General features: G+C 43.0%; 1 protein-coding gene across 3 annotated transcripts in view; it reads right to left on the minus strand.

Moving 5' to 3' along the window:
- The window catches only part of mcama (melanoma cell adhesion molecule a), a 70045-nt gene that overhangs the window by 17010 nt on the left and 32729 nt on the right, over positions 1 to 20306 (minus strand). For all 3 annotated transcript variants that reach the window (XR_016485055.1, XM_021623679.3, XM_021623680.3), the window contains exons 2-7: positions 4434 to 4558; positions 2235 to 2469; positions 1960 to 2030; positions 1764 to 1851; positions 1375 to 1554; positions 711 to 838 (exon numbers count right to left, since the gene is read on the minus strand). Coding sequence is in view for 2 of the 3 variants with exons in the window: in XM_021623679.3 (XP_021479354.1) it covers positions 711 to 838; positions 1375 to 1554; positions 1764 to 1851; positions 1960 to 2030; positions 2235 to 2469; positions 4434 to 4558 (827 nt within the window). In the remaining variant the exon portion in view is untranslated. The remainder of the gene's footprint in view (positions 1 to 710; positions 839 to 1374; positions 1555 to 1763; positions 1852 to 1959; positions 2031 to 2234; positions 2470 to 4433; positions 4559 to 20306) is intronic.

Here is a 20306-nt window from a genome sequence, read left to right on the forward strand (position 1 = left end):
TCCTATGGGAAAAATGAAGGGTGGAAAAACGATTGGAACCATTTCCCTATTTGACCACTAGGTTTTATGGGTATTATGACACATCCACTGTGGGGCTCTATGGGGTGACGTCAGAGTTGGGGTGTCCCAAGGATCCTGTTAATAGACTTTTCTGTGACGCGACTTATGCTTTTGGACATTGACAAGGCAACACTCCAACTTAACTCCTCCTCCACATTTACTGGATTGGTTGAACCTCACCCGACAGATTTTTCCTCTCGTCAGGACCAGAATGTGGGGTGTCACGCTCAGGCATTTATTTTACGCCTGCTACATTAGGTTAGGGAACCCCTGCTCTGAATGACCAAATCATGCTTCTATCCACATCCCAGTCTTAAGACCCAACAGGAGAAACCTTAAATGTGTTATTGTGGTCAGTTGAACATACTGTAGGTATTGTGTGTGAGACATGGGAATGAGAACTATTCCATCCTGAGGATTTTGATCTCCAGTCAGTCACAGACCTTGCCCGACGGGGTACAAAGATCTCCCCCAGAGCCACAGGGTCAAACATTATGCGGTCCCGTTCACAAGGCCTACACTTCTACTCCGAGGCCTGAGTCTGAATATCAAAAACATTCTCCAGATGTCTCCTGCGTGTCATTTTTTCCCCCTCGTTTTATGGTTCTCTGGACTCAATAGGCAGACGCAGAAAAGCGGGCCATTCTTACTTGTTCTCGGTTGAAAGTGAAGGGCGGCGGGGGGTTGCCATCGCCTTGGCAACGAAGCTCCACAGTGTCCCCCTCTTTGACCAGGCCCTGGGGAGATTCCTTCCACAACTCGATGATGGTCGTGGGGACTGCGGGACAAAAACCATACATCAACGGGACTATTCAACGCCTGGTGAAGTCACCAGGCTACGCCGCTTTACAAGCCAGTCATTTACTCAGCACTGACAAAAGCAAAGTTTGTGTTTTGTCATCACTGTCATGGTATGCTAAATTGGTTCAAACAACACTAGACACATTGAGAAAACATTGTGGGCAAAAATTGAAAGAGTGCCAAAGATGGTGGGTTTGGATTAGATTAGTTGGTTTACTATTTTGACAACCTAGAAGCTGTTGACTTGTTTTAGATAGGCTGATATCATTGCATAGGCTTTAATTTGGGTGTTGTAGAGAGAAACACCAGCAAACACCCTACTAGTTTTATGGTAGGGAAATTCATAAAAACAACTGGAGAGCGCCTTTATCACAACGAGGAAGCATTAGCTCTAGTTAGCAATACATTCAATTGAACTCAATAATGCTAAAAGTATTAGCATGCTGAGTTAGCATAAGTTGTGTGGTTAGCGATAGCATGTCTGGGGTATATGACAGTTGGTAGGTTTCTTACAGTGCACAGTGATGTTGATGACCTTGGACTTGGCTGTCCTCACACCTTCTGGAACGTAGTAGCTGACCTCACAAGAGAACAGGGCGTCCTTGTCCTCCTTGGCCACTTTGTACTGCAGCTCACTCTGGACCGTGTAGAAGCCACTGGACTCACGGGTCACCAGTGTTACCACATTGATCTCTGGGAGGGGTGAGAAAAACACTGATTTAGCTTCTATCACAGGCTGGTAGATAGATGACACCCGGAAACACTTCTTCATGTAACGACAACATGTATTTCAGTGACTGTTGTGAGTATCACCACATGAAGTCAAAACAAGAAAATTGCTTGACTAGTTTTTCTCAAATAGTCCGTTGGTGAGATAGTCCATTGGTATTCTTGCTACTCACGGCCATGTGTGGGGGTAAGTGGGCTGCTGTCACGGTACCAGGTGATGTTGGGTTTGGGGAAGCTGTTCCTTGCCTCACACGATGCAATCTGTATTGAGGGAAAAAGATACCTTAAAAAGTTTTATAATGTTCAATGTTGCTTTCATGGACTGAGAGATAAAGTGAGATGTACTCAAGTGGACTGCCTAGTGCCTACCCTTGATGGCAGCTCATTAGTCACAGAGATTCCAGCATGGACACCTTCAATTACTGAGGCCTCTGGAGGATCTGGAAAAAATAACATTATCAATGTATAGTCGCATTTTATCAATAACCACTGAAACACCTGGTAATGGGCAGGGTATGTGCCCATACTGTGCTATACCCAAATTCTCAATCATTTGGATAACAAGGAGAGAGAAGTTGGATCAAGCACAAACAGATCTGGACCATCAGGCTAGGAAGAGACTGATGCAGAGTGCAATGTCTTACCAAACACCCTGAGGTGGGTCTTGCCTTCTCCGTTGCCTGCAGCCATGCCGTTGACTTGGCAAAAGAACTCCCTCTCATCAGTCAGCTGGACGTCCTGGATGGTAAGCAGCACGCCCTCCTGGTCCCCAATGTCGGACACTGTGATACGGCCCGTGAATTCTGTACCATCATCCACTATCTGCTGTGTGTTGTCACCGTAGTAGATCCGCTCCCGGCTACTGCTACCGGGATTCCTCTGTAGGGAAGGAAAGTGCCAGAAGATGAACTAGGTTGAATGTGAAAAATACAGTGTACTGTACGTAGAAATAAATTGGTGTGTGTATGTGTGTCAGAGCATGTGAGCGGAGTGGACCAGTTGGAAATCCCTTTCATCGCTCATGGAGCGGTGCTCGCGGCGCTCCATGTCCTTTCCAACTGCTCTGCCTAAAACTGTTGTGCACTCACAGGAAAGCAAACCGCCGCTCCAAATTCGCTCCATTCATTAAAAGCACAATTTAACCAACATACTACCTGGACCTACAATTTGGTTTTGAAGTATTGAAACCAAACCATATGGATTTGAATGAAAAGTATTTGAATAAACATGAAAAGGTGAATGTAAGAAGCGCACATCATTTTAAATAGGCTACATGTCATATTAAACAGCATATAAACACTCTAAATAGGTCAGGAGCCAGACAGGGAGCCTAAGCCATATCTCAGACTGGCCAATGAAAATAAAAGATTAACATGGGCAAAATAACACAGACACTGGACAGAGGAACTCTGCCTAGAAGGCCAGCATTCCGGAGTCACCTCTTCACTGTTGACGTTGAGACTGGTGTTATGTGGGTACTATTTAATGAAGCTGCCAGTTGAGGACTTGTGAGGCGTCTGTTTCTCAAACTAGACACTCTAATGTACTTGTCCTCTTGCTCAGTTGTGCACCGGGGCCTCCCAGTATATATATCCTCTTTCAATTTTGGTTAAAGCCAGTTTGCGCTGTTCTGTGAAGGGAGTAGTACACAGCGTTGTACGAGATCTTCAGTTTCTTGGCAATTTCTCGCATGGAATAGCCTTCATTTCTCAGAACAAGAATAGACTGACGAGTTTCAGAAGAAAGATCTTTGTTTCTGGCCATTTTGAGCCTGTAATCGAACCCACAATTGCTGATGCTCCAGATACTCAACTGGTCTAAGGCCAGTTTTATTGATTCGTTAATCAGCAACAGTTTTCAGCTGTGCTGACATAACTGCAAAAGGGTTTTCCAATGTTCAATTCGCCTTTCAAAATGATAAACTTGGATTAGATAACACAACGTGCCATTGGAACACAGGAGTGATGGTTGCTGATAATGGGTCTCTGTATGCCTATGTAGATATTCCATAAAAAATCTGACGTTTTCAGCTACAATAGTAATTTACAACATTAACAACACCGTATTTCTGATATATTTTATGTTATTTCGACAGACAACATTTTTTGCTTTTTTTTCAAAAAACAATGACATTTCTAAGTTACCTCAAACTTTTGAACGGTAGTGTATATATAGGTAAGCATAAAGATTTTTAGGCAAAATAACCCGATCAAAATGGAAAGCTCCTTGAACATTGGAATATACCAGGCCTATTGGGCCAAAGTCTATTATGGCCTATTGTATAGATAATAGAACAGAAATTAATGAAAAGTTTAAAAGATCTACTTTTTTATTTATGAATCCTTTGCTACAATGAAACAGTTAGTTATCTACACACATTGTTCCTTTCTTTTAGCATGTGCATGTAGTAAGTACACCCTCATACTTTCGGGATATGTGTCTTTTCAGATTCCACAATGATTCTTTAGTTGTGGACACTACATCATCACAATCCATCTCTTGCTCTTGGTTCTCATCTTTGTAAGTCACCTTGATTTAGCACCTGTGAGTTCGATCAGTTTCTTTATGAAAATATTTAGTGAACTCTATGACAGTAGAGTCATAGAGGCATTCCCTGAGCTCTTGAAGTGAGCGCTACTGGAGCAAAATTCAAGCAGCGAGGAGTCCGACACTCCAACCTTTGGGAATCTCGCTCTGCGCTCCAGTCAAATTGGGCACGCTCCGCTCCAGCTCCACTCACTTACTTATATACACACATCTGAGTGAGTGAGTGAGTGAGTGTGGCTGGGTGAGTCAGGAGGGAGTGAGGAAAATGGTCTCAACAATGGGCCAGAAGTACTCACCACAAACCACTGGATCATGACTGCTCTGGCCTGCTCACTGAAGACATACTGGCAGGGGATGTCTGCTATGTCACCCAGGTACACCTCCACACTCTCCTCCATGGTCATGTCCACCTTGGCCCAGGCTGCAAAGAACAAACACAACACCACCATCAGTGTCTTGTCACACCAAGGACCACAACAACATGCAAGGCAGGCCAAAAATAGGCTTCACATTTTTAGGTTTTCAAAAGACAATCTTTAATTCATTACCGCTATTGTGCCAGTACTATAATGACACACAGGCACAGTGTGAAAGCCAGCATGTTCACTCTATTGCAAACTGATGGATCATCTATGGATCAGTGGGACCTGTGTTTTGGCCGCTCTAACCGGTGTGAGAACTAGACACTGTGGCTGGCTGGCAGAGGGGAGATGTTACAATGTGTGGAATGTGTGAAGCAGGGCCCACCCTGGTCCCTCCAGGAGCACTGGGCAGTGTCCAGCTCTTCAGCGTGTCACCCGCCAGCCGCCAGCACAGAGAAAAGGCTTGTTTTACACACAGACTGAAGAATTACTGCAGTGTTCCCTGTTAACCCGTGACCGAGCCAACAAACTATCCTAAAACTGGCCCACTCAGCATTGTCATGAGAACCACCAGACACAAGATATAGCCTGTTTGATGTATAACAGCATTATAAAAACGTTTTTTTAATAGGATGTAGAATCTAGCACTATTCTTGGCAGATCTGTCTAGACTTTAGGGTCACACAGATACCCATAACCAAATAATTGAAAGTTATATAGTTTGCTACTGCAGGGTTTTGTCATTTTAGGTAACAATCAAATATGCAATATTAATTGAATTGGGTTATAATCATGTTTCACACTCATGTCTGGTCTGAAGGTCACTTTTCCAAAATGATCTGGCAACGTTGTTCTCAAGCCTCTTCCCACTACATTGGAGCTGAGCCACACAGACACTCTCTGAGACAGTCTTACAGTACGTGTTGTTTTGTTACCACATTCTTCTTGTAATCTCCAGTAGGTAGCCCCCACACAGATCTCTATCTATAGTAATACCCTGTCTGAGCCAGAGAAAAGGAGACATGCCTCAAATTAAGCCTCTCATTCATGGTGGAGAGATACTTGCTCTTCAGTCCCCCTTCACCGACACACATGTAAATATTGTATGGTAAATTGTTGAGTGCCTTCCTGTATTTATACTAAAGCTACTTTTTTTTCTATTCTACTGAGCTCATTTACTTTTTTATTTTAATTCCTATCTTTTAATATTTCTTATTTTTGTCGCAATATCGAAAGGGAACCTGCAAGTAAGCATTTCGTTGGACTGTGCATACCATGTGTATCCTGTACATACAAAAAATAAACATAAACTTGAAACTTGAACCACCCTTTGTGCCACAGCAATCCGCCACACTGACTTGTAAGCTATGACCCCCACTCTGTTCTCCTCTCCCTCTCTACCCCGCACATCCCCCTCTTTCTGGCTCAAAGACAGTCTGTTTTTCTCCCCTCGTCCCACCCCATCCATCTATCTAGCCTGATTCTAGTCCACTGGGGCCACCATGTACCCCCTCCTATCTACACCCCCTCGTCTTCTTCTTTTTCTCTCACTCCATTTCAACCCCCCCTTTCGCTGTCTACCCCTATCTCAACCGCACCCCCCCTTCTCTATCTCACCCCAAACCCTCTTCTCTAGCCTCCATCTTCACTTCAGCATGGAGAGAAGTAGAGAGAATTGAGAGAGGCTTCCTTCTTAATCGGAAGCATGTGGGAGGCGGGGACTGGTGCTGGTAGGGAGCCGGGGAGTATTAATGGGTTTCCTCCATGTTGGCAGAAGGAGCCCTGACTGGGTGGAGGGGAAGGGGAGAGCAGACATTGGTAGTGGTAAGGGGGTGCAATTGGTACACAGAGTCAGCTTTTCAATTCAATTCAGGGATTTATTGGCATGGAAAATATATTTTACATTGTCAAAGCAAGTGAAATAGATTATAAACAAAAGTTTAAAAAACAATGAACAGAAGAAAATGAGAAACAAAATGAACAGTAAACATTACACTCACAAATATTCTAAAGGAATAGAGACATTTAAAATGTCATATTATGGCTATAGACAGTGTTGTAACAATGTGAAAATAAATAAATACACAAATAAATACATCAACATAAATATGGGTTGTACAATGGTTGTTCTTCATTGGTTGCCCTTTTCTTGAGGTAACACATCTTGCTGCTGTGATGGCACACTGTGATATTTCACCCAAAAGATATGAGTTTATCGAAATTGGATTTGTTTTTCGAATTCTTTGTGGGTCTGTGTAATCTGAGGGAAATATGTGTCTCTAATATTGGCATACATTTAGCAGGAGGTTAGGAAGTGCGGAGGGGGGGGGGATGTGTCTGAGTCTGTCTGTGTGTGTGTCCGTCCAAGCCAATAAGCCATTACCATTTGCACTTTCTGGAAGTATTTTCAAACTACTATATTCAGATCTGTCATTATTAATCAGACACAAATGCATGCATGCAGACACGCAGACACACACACACACACACACGCACACATACAGAGCCCTTATTAAACTCACAGTCACATCCCGCTGGTCCTATTGAGCTTTCCCACCCCCACTGTCAGCCTGCTTGCCCGCCTGCTTTTCCCCTCCTTTATCATGTCCACAGCGCCAAGCAACCAGCCTGCTCATTGTGGCCCTGATTGTTGGGGCTTATTTGTGTCAATTCTCCCAGTCTCCCAGTCTCTCATCTGGTTTCTCTCTCTCTCCTTCCCTCGCTCCGAGCCATGAGGCCCCAGGCTGTATTCAGTCAGCTCTAAGACGCACACGCCATTGTTCCCACACCTGGTAAGACCTTAGCCTCTCTGCCTCTCTCCAGAATGTTTGTCTACCTCAAACTCAGAGGTTACAGGGAATTTGTCACGTACCACTAAGGTTGTTTGCTGTTTATCTCCTGAGCTGTGGTGGTTTAGCTCATGAGGGAACAGGAGTAGAGAGAAGGGGGCAAAGTTTCCATCTCTTTGGGCCTCGTCATTTTTGGGCTAATCCGATTAGCATGCGGACAGAAAATCTACTAATCGGGGGATTTAACTCCAAAGTCAACATGGGCTACCTTATCTATGTAGACTTACAGATACAACAGCAGCATACCTCACCTGTGGACTACTCAGTCAGAGTGTTGTCCATGGTTACCACAGTCTGCTGGCTGGAAACCGCCACTGGATATTTGGACGTGTTGACAGGGCCTGTAATGAGGCAATGAGGCCCGAAACTGCTGGGCTGTCACAGAGGCAATGGAGGGGGGTGTACCAAGGAGATTTACAATTTGTCCCGTTCTTAGGGAACATTGCCCATTGAATCCAAGCTGCATTGTTAACAGTCAGAGGCATTGCAGACAATAGCACTGAGACAATGGGAAGTGCCGCATGGATTGTTTGAGGGGGGTCTTGCATATAGTCGGTCATTATACACCTAATACGCAGACAATAGCATTAGAAGCTAATCACGGTAGTCTCAACATTAGCTTCTGTGCACCTCCCCTCACCTCCCTCACTGACAAAGCGGATCAGCTTGGGTTGCAGACCCATCTGAGCTCCATTAAAGCTCCAGCTGTTCCTCGTCATCCTCCTTATCCACGGTAACAGACCCACCCTGCCTCTGCCAACCGTTGACGACAACACACACAAATCACCTGTGGCAATAGAAATTAAAGCCATTTAAATGGGAGATATAGCCTAATCCCTCCATGTCTAGCCAGGCATGAAATAGTGCAATATGTATGTTGTGGCAGATAACCAGTGCCTGTTCACACTGCTACCATCCAGAAGGCGAGGTCAGTACAGGTGCATCAAAGCTGGGATCAAGAGACTGAAAAACAGCTTCTATCTCAAGGCCATCAGACTGCAAAACAGCAGTCACTAACTCAGAGAGGCTGCTGCCTACATTGAGACCCAATCACTGGCCACTTTAATAAATGGATCACAAGTCACTTTAAACAATGCCACTTTAAATAACGCCACATTAATAATGTTTACATATCTTACATTACTCAAATCACATGTACAGTGGGGCAAAAAAGTATTTAGTCAGTCACCAATTGTGCAAGTTCTCCCACTTAAAAAGATGAGAGAGGCCTGTAATTTTCATCAACTATGACAGACAAAATGAGAAGAAAAAAAATCCAGAAAATCACATTGTAGGATTTTTAATTAATTTATTTGCAAATTATGGTGGAAAATAAGTATTTGGTCAATAACAAAAGTTTCTCAATACTTTGTTATATACCCTTTGTTGGCAATGACAGAGGTCAAATGTTTTAAGTAAGTCTTCACAAGGTTTTCACACAATGTTGCTGGTATTTTGGCCCATTCCTCCATGCAGATCTCTTCTAGAGCAGTGATGTTTTGGGGCTATTGCTGGGCAACACGGACTTTCAACTCCCTCCAAAGATTTTCTATGGGGTTGAGATCTGGAAACTGGCTAGGCCACTCCAGGACCTTGAAATGCTTCTTACGAAGCCACTCCTTTGTTGCCCGGCGGTGTGTTTGGGATCATTGTCATGCTGAAAGACCCAGCCACGTTTCATCTTCAATGCCCTTGCTGATGAAAGGAGGTTTTCACTCAAAATCTCACGATACATGGCCCCATTCATTCTTTCCTTTACACAGATCAGTCGTCCTGGTCCCTTTGCAGAAAAACAGCCCCAAAGCATGAGGTTTCCACCCCCATGCTTCACAGTAATTATGGTGTTCTTTGGATGCAACTCAGCATTCTTTGTCCTCCAAACACGACGAGTTGAGTATTTACCAAAAAGTTATATTTTGGTTTCATCTGACCATATGGCATTCTCCCAATCTTCTTCTGGATCATCCAAATGCTCTCTAGCAAACTTCAGACGGGCCTGGACATGTATTGGCTTAAGCAGGGGGACACGTCTGGCACTGCAGGATTTGAGTCCCTGGCGGCATAGTGTGTAGGTATGTTACTTTGGTCCCAGCTCTCTGCAGGTCATTCACTAGGTCCCCCCGTGTGGTTCTGGGATTTTTGCTCACCATTCTTGTGATCATTTTGACCCCACGGGGTGAGATCTTGCGTGGAGCCCCAGATCGAGGGAGATTATCAGTGGTCTTGTATGTCTTCCATTTCCTAATAATTGCTCCCACAGTTGATTTCTTCAAACCAAGCTGCTTACCTATTGCAGATTCAGTCTTCCCAGCCTGGTGCAGGTCTACAATTTTGTTTCTGGTGTCCTTTGACAGCTCTTTGGTCTTGGCCATAGTGGAGTTTGGAGTGTGACTGTTTGATGTTGTGGACAGGTGTCTTTTATACTGATAACAAGTTCAAACAGGTGCCTTAATACAGATAACGAGTGGAGGACAGAGGAGCCTCTTAAAGAAGAAGTTACAGGTCTGTGAGAGCCAGAAATCTTGCTTGTTTGTAGGTGACCAAATACCTATTTTCCATCATAATTTGCAAATAAATTCATAAAAATCCTACAATGTGATTTTCTGGATTTGTCTGTCATAGTTGAAGTGTACCTATGATGAAAATTACAGGCCTCTCTCATCTTTTTAAGTGGGAGAACTTGCACAATTGGTGGCTGACTAAATACTTTTTTGCCCCACTGTATATACTGTATTTTATACCATGTACTGCACCTTGCCTATGCCGCTCGGCCATCGCTCATCCATATACTTATATGTACATATTCTAATTCACCCCTTTAGATTTGTGAGTTTTAGGTAGTTGTTGGGGAATTGTTAGATTATTTGTTAGATATTACTGCACTGTCGGAACTAGAAGCACAAGCATTTCGCTACACTCGCATTAACATCTGCTAACCATGTGTATGTGACCAATAAAATTGGATTTGATATCATGTGAAATTGTGGTAATATGGGGCGACTAACGTAAGTGGAGGTATAACGTTTATGTGCCTGGGGCCCCATGGTGATTTTCCCTGCCTCTGACTCTCAGCCTTCTTCTGGTTAGGGGCACTGCCTGCACCAACTCCCCATATAGCTCAGCGACACACTTTCCAAAGAGGAGCTGTTATGCTGAGGCTTTCTCATTCCCAGACGGTTACTATGACGTCTGTAGCTTTCTATTGATTCTTATTGACGTGTGATCCTCTTAATTACAACACACTGATCTAACCTTCACATCTTTAGAGTCACCAAAGCCTATCCAGGAAATGGTGATGCCTTCTGTTGTTCTTCAAACACCATGTGTTCTAGGTAGTGTGCTTTGAAAATGGCATACCTGGTGGTTCTAAGCCACCTCAGGAAGTCAAAGGGGTCAGTTTGTGGGGCTGGCACGTAACCCGGGGTGACAGTTAGGCAGTGATGGCCCCCTCAGAACTTTAAACAGCACCCCCTGGTCCCACTGAAACACCCGGGGGAGTCCACACAGCACCCACCTGAGATCAAAGTGACCCTGAGCCTCAGCTCTGTTCTCTCAGTGTGCTGTTACACACACCACACACACACACACACACACACACACACACACACACACACACACACACACACACACACACACACAGTGAAAGCACATACCCCTAGACTGGAGAAATCAAACCCCCTTGACCTGGCTTTGTGAACTACACTCTGGCACAAATCTCCCCAGGAGGGCGGGTCTGAGCCAGGGCCAGAAGGCAGGTGCTCCCTCTAGCTCCAGGGGGGAAAAGCGGGAGCAGGCGTGACAGAAGTAATGGTCCACATCAAACATGTCAAATCAAATCAAACGTTATTGGTCACATACACATGGTTAGCAGATGTTAATCCAGTGTAGCGAAATGCTTGCGCTTCTAGTTCTGACAGTGCAGTAATATCTAACAAGTAATCTAACAAATTCACAACAACTACCTTATACACACAAATGTAAAGGGATGAATAAGAATATGTACATATAAATATCTGGATGAGCGATGGCCATGCAGCATAGGCAAGATGCAGTAGATGGTACAGAATGTCTACATAAAGTAGGATATGTAGACATTATTAAAATGGCGTTATTTAAAGTGACTAGTTATACCTTGATTAAATCCATTTATTACATTTATTAAACTGGCCAGAGATTTGAGTCAGTATGTTGGCAGCAGCCACTCAATGTTAGTGATGGCTGTTTAACAGTCTGATGGCCTTCAGATAGAAGCTGTTTTCAGTCTCTTGGTCCCAGCTTTGATGCACCTGTACTGACCTCGCCTTCTGGATGATAGCGGGGTGAACAGGCAGTGGCTTGGGTGGTTTTTGTCCTTGATGATCTTTTTGGCCTTCCTGTGACATTGGGTAGTGTAGGTGTCCCGGAGGACAGGTAGTTTGCCCCCAGTAATGCTTTGGGCAGACCGCACTACTCTCTGGAGAGCCTTACAGTTGTGGGCCAGGCGGTGATACAACCCAACAAGATGCTCCCGATTGTGCATCTGTAAAAGTTTGTGAGTGTTTTATGTGACAAGACAAATTTCTTCAGCCTCCTGAGGTTGAAGAGGTGCTGTTGCGCCTTATTCACAACGCTGTTTGTGATGTGTACGCCGAGGAACTTAAAACTTTTCACCTTCTCCTCTAGTGTCCTGTCCTGCCGACGCTGTTTCCACGATCATCTCCTTTGTTTTGATGACATTGAGTGAGAGGTTGTTTTCCTGACACCACACTCAGACGGCCCTTGCTGTCTAATATTTGTTTTGTCTGTGCAGCACACTGTAAGTAACATTATGTTGTTTCTTTTTTAACTTGTGTAATGTTTAACTCTGTGCTGTTGTTTGTGTCGCACTGCTTTGCTTTATCTTGGCCAGGTCGCAGTTGTAAAATGAGAACTTGTTCTCAACTGGCCTACCTGGTTAAATAAAGGTGAAATAAAAAAAATAAATAAAAAACTTTATTAGCTGGGATGTCTGTCTGTCCTGCACATAGTTTATTTCAGAGACTGTATAAAATGTTTGCATGTGTTTCTTAGAATTTAGCTAGCATTCACTATGACATTTTACATGTACTTGATTGAAAATAGCACCCCCTGTGTCCAGTGCCAGTATTACCAAATATCCCAGGATGGCACAAGGTAGGTATGAAGGTATGACAATCTGGATACCGCCCAGGCCTATTTGGAACTCTCTTTCTCATTGATCTATTAATTAACTTTATTTTACAGCTTGGTTTTCTTGGTCCTTTTGGCTTCTCTCAATTTTATGTATTTCCACATAAATGTATGTATTTCCACATAAATCTAGCCTTAAATCATAATGATCCAAAAAGGGTCTGGAAAATGTACGGAAGTCAAGAGTGACATTAACATGCGTTTCCAGGTAGACAACCCTAAACTGATTAAGGCGATTCATATTCTATCTAGAATTAAAATCACTTGGAGTGACAGACAAGCTTGACTGACATTAAAGCAGAAAGGTCAGGTGGCCCGTGGCAAATATACAACGCATATCAGACGTTTGCATGTGACGTTATTACAACCCTATAAATAGAATCCCTGCTTCACGTCAGCTCTCATGACAGCAGCCTCACAGGAACCTGACAAAAGATCTAATTGTCTCTGTGCACAGGCCTGTGGTTACCAATGTAATAGATACTCTCAGAAAGGTCCTAGAGGAGAGAGGAAAGGGTGGAGGAGCTGAGGAATCAAACCCACTGGCCTTCGGTGGCTTTTATCTTTACTTTGGACAAAGTATTCTATGTTATTTTCAGCATGAAATACACTGAAAACCATCAAATGAACCAGATATAAAGAGCGCTATGGTTTCCAGTACGACCTCGCCAATAATCTGACTCCAGCCTCTCTGGCATGTCTCCAACATTCCCATCCTCTGGATGTGGGCTGCTGTCGGCCTGTGTGTGTGCTGCTACATCAACCAACCAATCCCTCTTGTGCTGGTAGAACTCTCAGCCTGCTTCTACCAGTCACACAACAAAGACCAATCTGCATACACCCGTCCTTTTATCCTATCGATCAGACGTCAGGACGCTGTCACCCGGTCAGAGACACACCCGAAACGAGGATCAACCAGCAGCATATCTCCAGTTTTATGAACCCCCGCCACAAGGGTTTAATGACCTCAAAGAGAATAGCAGATTGATCACAGGTGCACCATAGCGTTAATGAGGGGGTGGGGGGGACTAGTACCCCCAAACCCCCCCCATTCTCAAACTCCCGGCTGTCAGCTAATGAGAGCCTGGGCTAGTCTGAATTCTAATCTTGTCTTTTACAGGAATTCTTTAATGGGGCTTTGGATAAGCCTGGTCTTGAGGATTATGAACACGCAGTGAGTAGGTGAGTTCTTTCCGTGTTTAAATTAAGATTGGCAGTTTTAGAGGTATACAGCCCCAAACCACCAAACAATGTTTTGGGAGACAGGGCCTGTGTGGGCTTTGAATGGCTTGATTTGGACTGAAATAGTAGGTCAAGCTCGACAGGAGAATTCAGTATTTAAAATTTTGGTTTGGCACTGGAAAGGTTTGTGTGAATTCTGCTGCCTGGAGCTGTTTCAGCAGCCTACCAATCCCAAGCCTCTCTCCCCACCAGCAAGTGCCAAAGGTGAAAGTTAAAAAACAACTGTTGGTTTTCTCCTCGTACCCCTCAGTGTATTGCACTCTTTGCTCCCATTCCGCCCTAAGCACTGTTTACAGCAGCCTCAAACAGCCTAGTACTAAACGACAGGACTTGGAAGTCCTACAACCACTTCTGTTTTCACAAGAAATTGCCCATGTTCCCCCTTGAAACAGAGTCTCAACTCCAGGAGCAAAAATACAGCCTCCTTTACCTCAAATTAATCCACTACCAGTCAGACAATGTGAAGCTCAATGACATAGACTGTTTTCATAACTCCAAGTCACAGACTTTCATATAAAAATGTTAAGCGCTTTCCTTTTCATATCTTTTGTACATCTAAACTTGTGACTGGAACTAAATCCACTGTGGCGGAAATAATATCAACAGCTCCAGACTATGTTGTATTGACTAAGCGCCATGCCAATACCTAGAACGATGCTACTATTATGGCTGCCGCTCCAGTCCGCTGGGTGGCCCATGTCACGCTGCGCAGGGAGAGAGGACGAGGTAGTCCTGGGATAGATAGAGAGGTGGGGTTCACATTGACATGGGCAGCTGCAACAATGGGAACATCTCTCAGACTCCCAAGCTAAAGACAGGCGCAGCTGGGGACAGAGAACTCTCCTATTGACACCTGTCGCCTGGCCATTTGTCAAGTGATTTAATGGAAAGTGGTGGAGGAGGTGGTGGAGGTGGGCAGAGGGGGAACAACGGTGAGAAAGTAGAGGAGAGGCAATGGACCACACACTAACTGACACTGTTCTCTCTCTCTCAAGTTGTTATTTCTCTCTCCCACACCAGCCACACCTGTGCCCATAATAAATCCTGCACTTCCTTTCCCCCTCATTCAGAGGGATCTGTTCAGAGGTTTCTCTGCAGAAGTTTGGGTCACGGAAACCGGCTTGATTAATGTCCCCCACTGGGATGTCAACAGCAGGTGCTATGGTGCTTTTAACTGGATATGCCTTTTGCTTAATCCATAATAGCCGCACCATGGAACGTACTTCCAGACACTATTAGCGCTGCAGATTCTCTGTCCTAATTCTGGTCTCATGTCCTCCGGATCTGACGACACTTGTGATTGTTGTCTGTGTTCTATGTTCTGTGTTTTGGATTGTTTTTATTATTATTTATGTTTTAAATTGCATCTTGGATGTGAGAAAAGCTTTACAAATTAAATGTATTATTATTATTATAACTTGGATTTAAGAGCAAATTTATGTAGCCTACTGTTTTGTAGACAATACATAGCTGCTGGTCTGTTTGCATATGTCATTATGCTGTCATAGGATAAGGGATAGTCTTTATTAACACTATTCAATACTACTGAACTCATGAACTAATCAGTCTCTCAGTTTAAAGGTGTAAACCATAATGTCTATGTTCCCTGTGGCAAGAAAAGGAAGCCTGGTTTGAGTGTACGGGTCCTATTATTCTTCAGATTTACACTTACAGCTAGTGCCTTTTAAAGTGGCCTGTCTTTGGTTTGAAGAGTTAGACTTTTGAAGGATTACACTATATTGCCTTTGGGGAGGCAAAGCACAATGTATTTGGAGGGAAGTGCTTTTATCTAACTCAACATATCCTCAACAAGCACCCAAAGGCTATCTGTGTAATTAACAGTGTGTGATTTTGTCAATCATTGTGATGATGGGAAGAATGGGTAACTGAGAAAAAGTCAGGATCCAATTCTCGTTCTGCAAGTCCTGCTCTAAAGGGAAAGGGGGATACATAGTCAGTTGTACAACTGAATACATTCAACTGAAATGTGTCTTCTGCATTCCGAATCAGAGAGATAGCAACAAGATTGAATTATTGGACGTAATAGCTTTGGGCCACTATCCCAAAATTCTCAAGAGGGAAAGGGCTCCTTTTTAGGTGTGCACTGAAGCTGGTATTTGAATCACTTCAGCACAAGCAATTGCACCAGATAATCAGTATGCACACCAACACACCAATTTGATTCACTCGTGATCTTTTAACAGTGTCTAATATCAGGGGAGAGGAAGGGGAGGATTTTATATTTAAGGAGCTTTATCGTCTCTTTGAAATGTCAAGTTCAAAGATACACAACTATCCCCTTCATCTGTGGGCCTAGTCGACCTTAAGAATAACTAAGCGACTGTTCTTCATCATAGAGCAACAGCAATGCCTTTATTTGGGGTTCCCATTGTCCGACTTCAGATGGTGTCATTTGTGCAGTGTGTGTTCTGTCAATATACTTGGTAAAATAATGGTTCATAAACAATTCTAAGGGGGGCCCTATAAAATATGAGATTTTTTCCCAAATTATGTTTTATATTTTAGTAGCTAGGATAGTAGCTGGGAGCTTGTGGTGTCGAATACTTGTGATATTTGTTTATGACATTTTGCGATGGAACATTGCATACAGGCCTACTTTCGGTAATTGTTTGGCGACCTACTCATAGGTGGGCTGTGAGCTACAGGTGGCTTGCGATCGACCTGATGGAGACCCCTGCATTAGTTCCGAACTCAGAAAATCACTCACTACGGCAAACCATGCTCGATCAGCTGAGCAAACTTGCTCCAGCTAGCAGCCTAGTGCTAGCTTGTTTGAATAGCCATTATGGTAGATAGTTTGCCAGCTTGTTGATGCACATCACCAAATATTGGGACTATTCTAAGAATCAGAATGTATCTATAACTAGCCAGAGGGAGTATTCAGCATTGAGTGTGTGAACTGGAGTTGTTAGCATCCCTTTCATTTCATATGGATTGATTTGAGACTGGTTCAGCAAGCAGACACTAGCCAGCTAGCTCATTTTTGTGTACATTTAAATGTTCATAAATACAGATTCTACAACCACAAAATGCCTTAGCTAGATGTATAATTAGATAGTGAATACTTTTGTTCAAAGTTAGCTACAGGTTTATGGTTTTTGTTAACATTATCTGACTCTTTTTAGGATGAAAGGGGCTTCAAAGGACAATGTCACCTTGGTAACATTTTTGAATGTTAGGATATTATAGCCAAACTTCTATTTTGATATCCCTTGAGTGTTTGTGAGTTATCATACGGATTAATACCGACATGAGACAATGGGGGGTTCCTGGAAACTATGACAAGTATTATTATTATAATCAATGATAATATCGCAAAAATAGCTCTGCAGGGCAATGGATCTACATTCTTATGTTTTTTCCCATGCTCCTTTCAGTTTTATCAAATCAGAGCAATTTCTGCATAATGAAATATTCTTAGATGTTTGAGGCTTTTATCACCAAATTAAGTTATTCAATTTGGAAGCAATCCAAGGCAGTCCCTGTGATATGCTAACTCTCTTAGCCTGAAGTCTAGACCAGTCGAGCCCTTTCATCCAAAAAATGTGCAGTATGAACAAAACTGAACATTATATGCTAACGTAGTACACATAGTCTAGAGTATACAACTGAGTCAGCACGATAAAAGTGGAATGCTCATTTCAGGAAAAAATATATTAAAGTAGAAGTGTTAAAATTCATATACTGTAAATTGGAGCTTTTGTATGCAAGGCAAAGTGGGCACTGATTCAAGGAAGTGTTTCTGTGATGCCTTGCCAATTCATTTTGTCCCATCAATTCCACTGTCAGCCCCAGTCGATGCCCTGCTGAACTGGAGGCGAGCCAGAGAACAAGCTGGAAAGTCATTGATATGGGAAAATCGAAGAGTAGCCAATATACTTCCCCACTAGCATTCATTTTTCTCCACAGCTGAGCATTTGGGTAAATTCCTTTATACTACTACTGAATGGCTCAAAGCGTTGTAATGTGGGGTCCTATGGTATGCTTTGTTTGTATGTCCAATGTTTTCATCAGGAAGTTAGTCACTGTTGAGCAAGACAAGAGATGGATCTATCACAAAATACACCCTTATAAAAATGTATTTAAGAGTCACGGGCTCTAAATAAAACAATTTCAGCAGTGGTGTTACTAAAGTTGCCCATGAAAACCCTCAGACCACTCGTAGAACAGCTAAGTGCATCATTAGATGCTTATTTGCCCAGAATATCTCAGCTAAACATAGAATCAAGATGTTTGTCTGTCTATCTGTGACCGCAGGGAACATTAGAATGAAGATGACTACAAATACAAAGTTGCCAATGTCTGTGCAATTATTTTGGTATTTGGTATTATATTAGGATCCCCATTAGCTGTTGCAAAAGCAGCAGCTACTTTTCCAAACAAGAGAAGGATTAAAAGATGCTTCAAATAAAAACCGATGACTGCATTCAAACATAAATACAGTAGGCTACATAAGCCTATATTGAAATCCATTTCATGTTCAATCAATTGTACGCTTTCTGTCATTTTTTCCTCTATATTTCATATTGCTTAACAACCTAATATTATCAGCCGTTGTAGGAACGATGAATCATTAAAACAATCAGGCCTTGATCGTTTGAACTGTTTGGACTAGAAACAAGCAGTTTTTGCTGTAGTAATGGTGCAAGCATGACGCTAACAAATCTGAGCTCGGTAAACAACAGTAGAGCAAAGCCTTATCATTACAACAATTATCATTACAAAAATATACACTGAGTGTACAAAACAGTAAGAAAACCTGCTCTTTCCATGACAGACTGACCAAGTGAATTCAGGTGAAAGCTATGATCAATTATTTATGTCACCTGTTAAATCCACTTCAATCAGTTTAGATGAAAGGGAGGAGACGGGTTAAAGAAGGGTTTTAAGCCTTCAGACAATTGAGACATGGATTGTGTATGTGTGCCATTCAGAGGGTGAATGGGCAAGACAAAATATTGAAGTGCCTTTGAACAGGGTATGGTAGTAGGTTCCAGGCGCACCAGTTTGACTGTGTCAAGAACTGCAACACTGCTGGTTTTCACGCTCAACAGTGTACAGTGCCTTGCGAAAGTATTCGGCCCCCTTGAACTTTGCAACCTTTTGCCACATTTCAGGCTTCAAACATAAAGATATAAAACTGTATTTTTTTGTGAAGAATCAACAACAAGTGGGACACAATCATGAAGTGGAACGACATTTATTGGATATTTCAAACTTTTTTAACAAATAAAAAACTGAAAAATTGGGCGTGCAAAATTATTCAGCCCCCTTAAGTTAATACTTTGTAGCGCCACCTTTTGCTGCGATTACAGCTGTAAGTCGCTTGGGGTATGTCTCTATCAGTTTTGCACATCGAGAGACTGACATTTTTTCCCATTCCTCCTTGCAAAACAGCTCGAGCTCAGTGAGGTTGGATGGAGAGCATTTGTGAACAGCAGTTTTCAGTTCTTTCCACAGATTCTCGATTGGATTCAGGTCTGGACTTTGACTTGGCCATTCTAACACCTGGATATGTTTATTTTTGAACCATTCCATTGTAGATTTTGCTTTATGTTTTGGATCATTATCTTGTTGGAAGACAAATCTCCGTCCCAGTCTCAGGTCTTTTGCAGACTCCATCAGGTTTTCTTCCAGAATGGTCCTGTATTTGGCTCCATCCATCTTCCCATCAATTTTAACCATCTTCCCTGTCCCTGCTGAAGAAAAGCAGGCCCAAACCATGATGCTGCCACCACCATGTTTGACAGTGGGGATGGTGTGTTCAGCTGTGTTGCTTTTACGCCAAACATAACGTTTTGCATTGTTGCCAAAAAGTTCCATTTTGGTTTCATCTGACCAGAGCACCTTCTTCCACATGTTTGGTGTGTCTCCCAGGTGGCTTGTGGCAAACTTTAAACGACACTTTTTATGGATATCTTTAAGAAATGGCTTTCTTCTTGCCACTCTTCCATAAAGGCCAGATTTGTGCAATAAACGACTGATTGTTGTCCTATGGACAGTCTCCCACCTCAGCTGTAGATCTCTGCAGTTCACCCAGAGTGATCATGGGCCTCTTGGCTGCATCTCTGATCAGTCTTCTCCTTGTATGAGTTGAAAGTTTAGAGGGACGGCCAGGTCTTGGTAGATTTGCAGTGGTCTGATACTCCTTCCATTTCAATATTATCGCTTGCACAGTGCTCCTTGGGATGTTTAAAGCTTGGGAAATCTTTTTGTATCCAAATCCGGCTTTAAACTTCTTCACAACAGTATCTCGGACCTGCCTGGTGTGTTCCTTGTTCTTCATGATGCTCTCTGCGCTTTTAACGGACCTCTGAGACTATCACAGTGCAGGTGCATTTATACGGAGACTTGATTACACACAGGTGGGTTGTATTTATCATCATTAGTCATTTAGGTCAACATTGGATCACTCACTGAACTTCTGGAGAGAGTTTGCTGCACTGAAAGTAAAGGGGCTGAATAATTTTGCACGCCCAATTTTTCAGTTTTTGATTTGTTAAAAAAG

Source organism: Oncorhynchus mykiss, chromosome 12, assembly GCF_057628025.1.
Source record: "Oncorhynchus mykiss isolate SJ-2025 chromosome 12, ASM5762802v1, whole genome shotgun sequence".
NCBI lineage: Eukaryota > Metazoa > Chordata > Actinopteri > Salmoniformes > Salmonidae > Oncorhynchus > Oncorhynchus mykiss.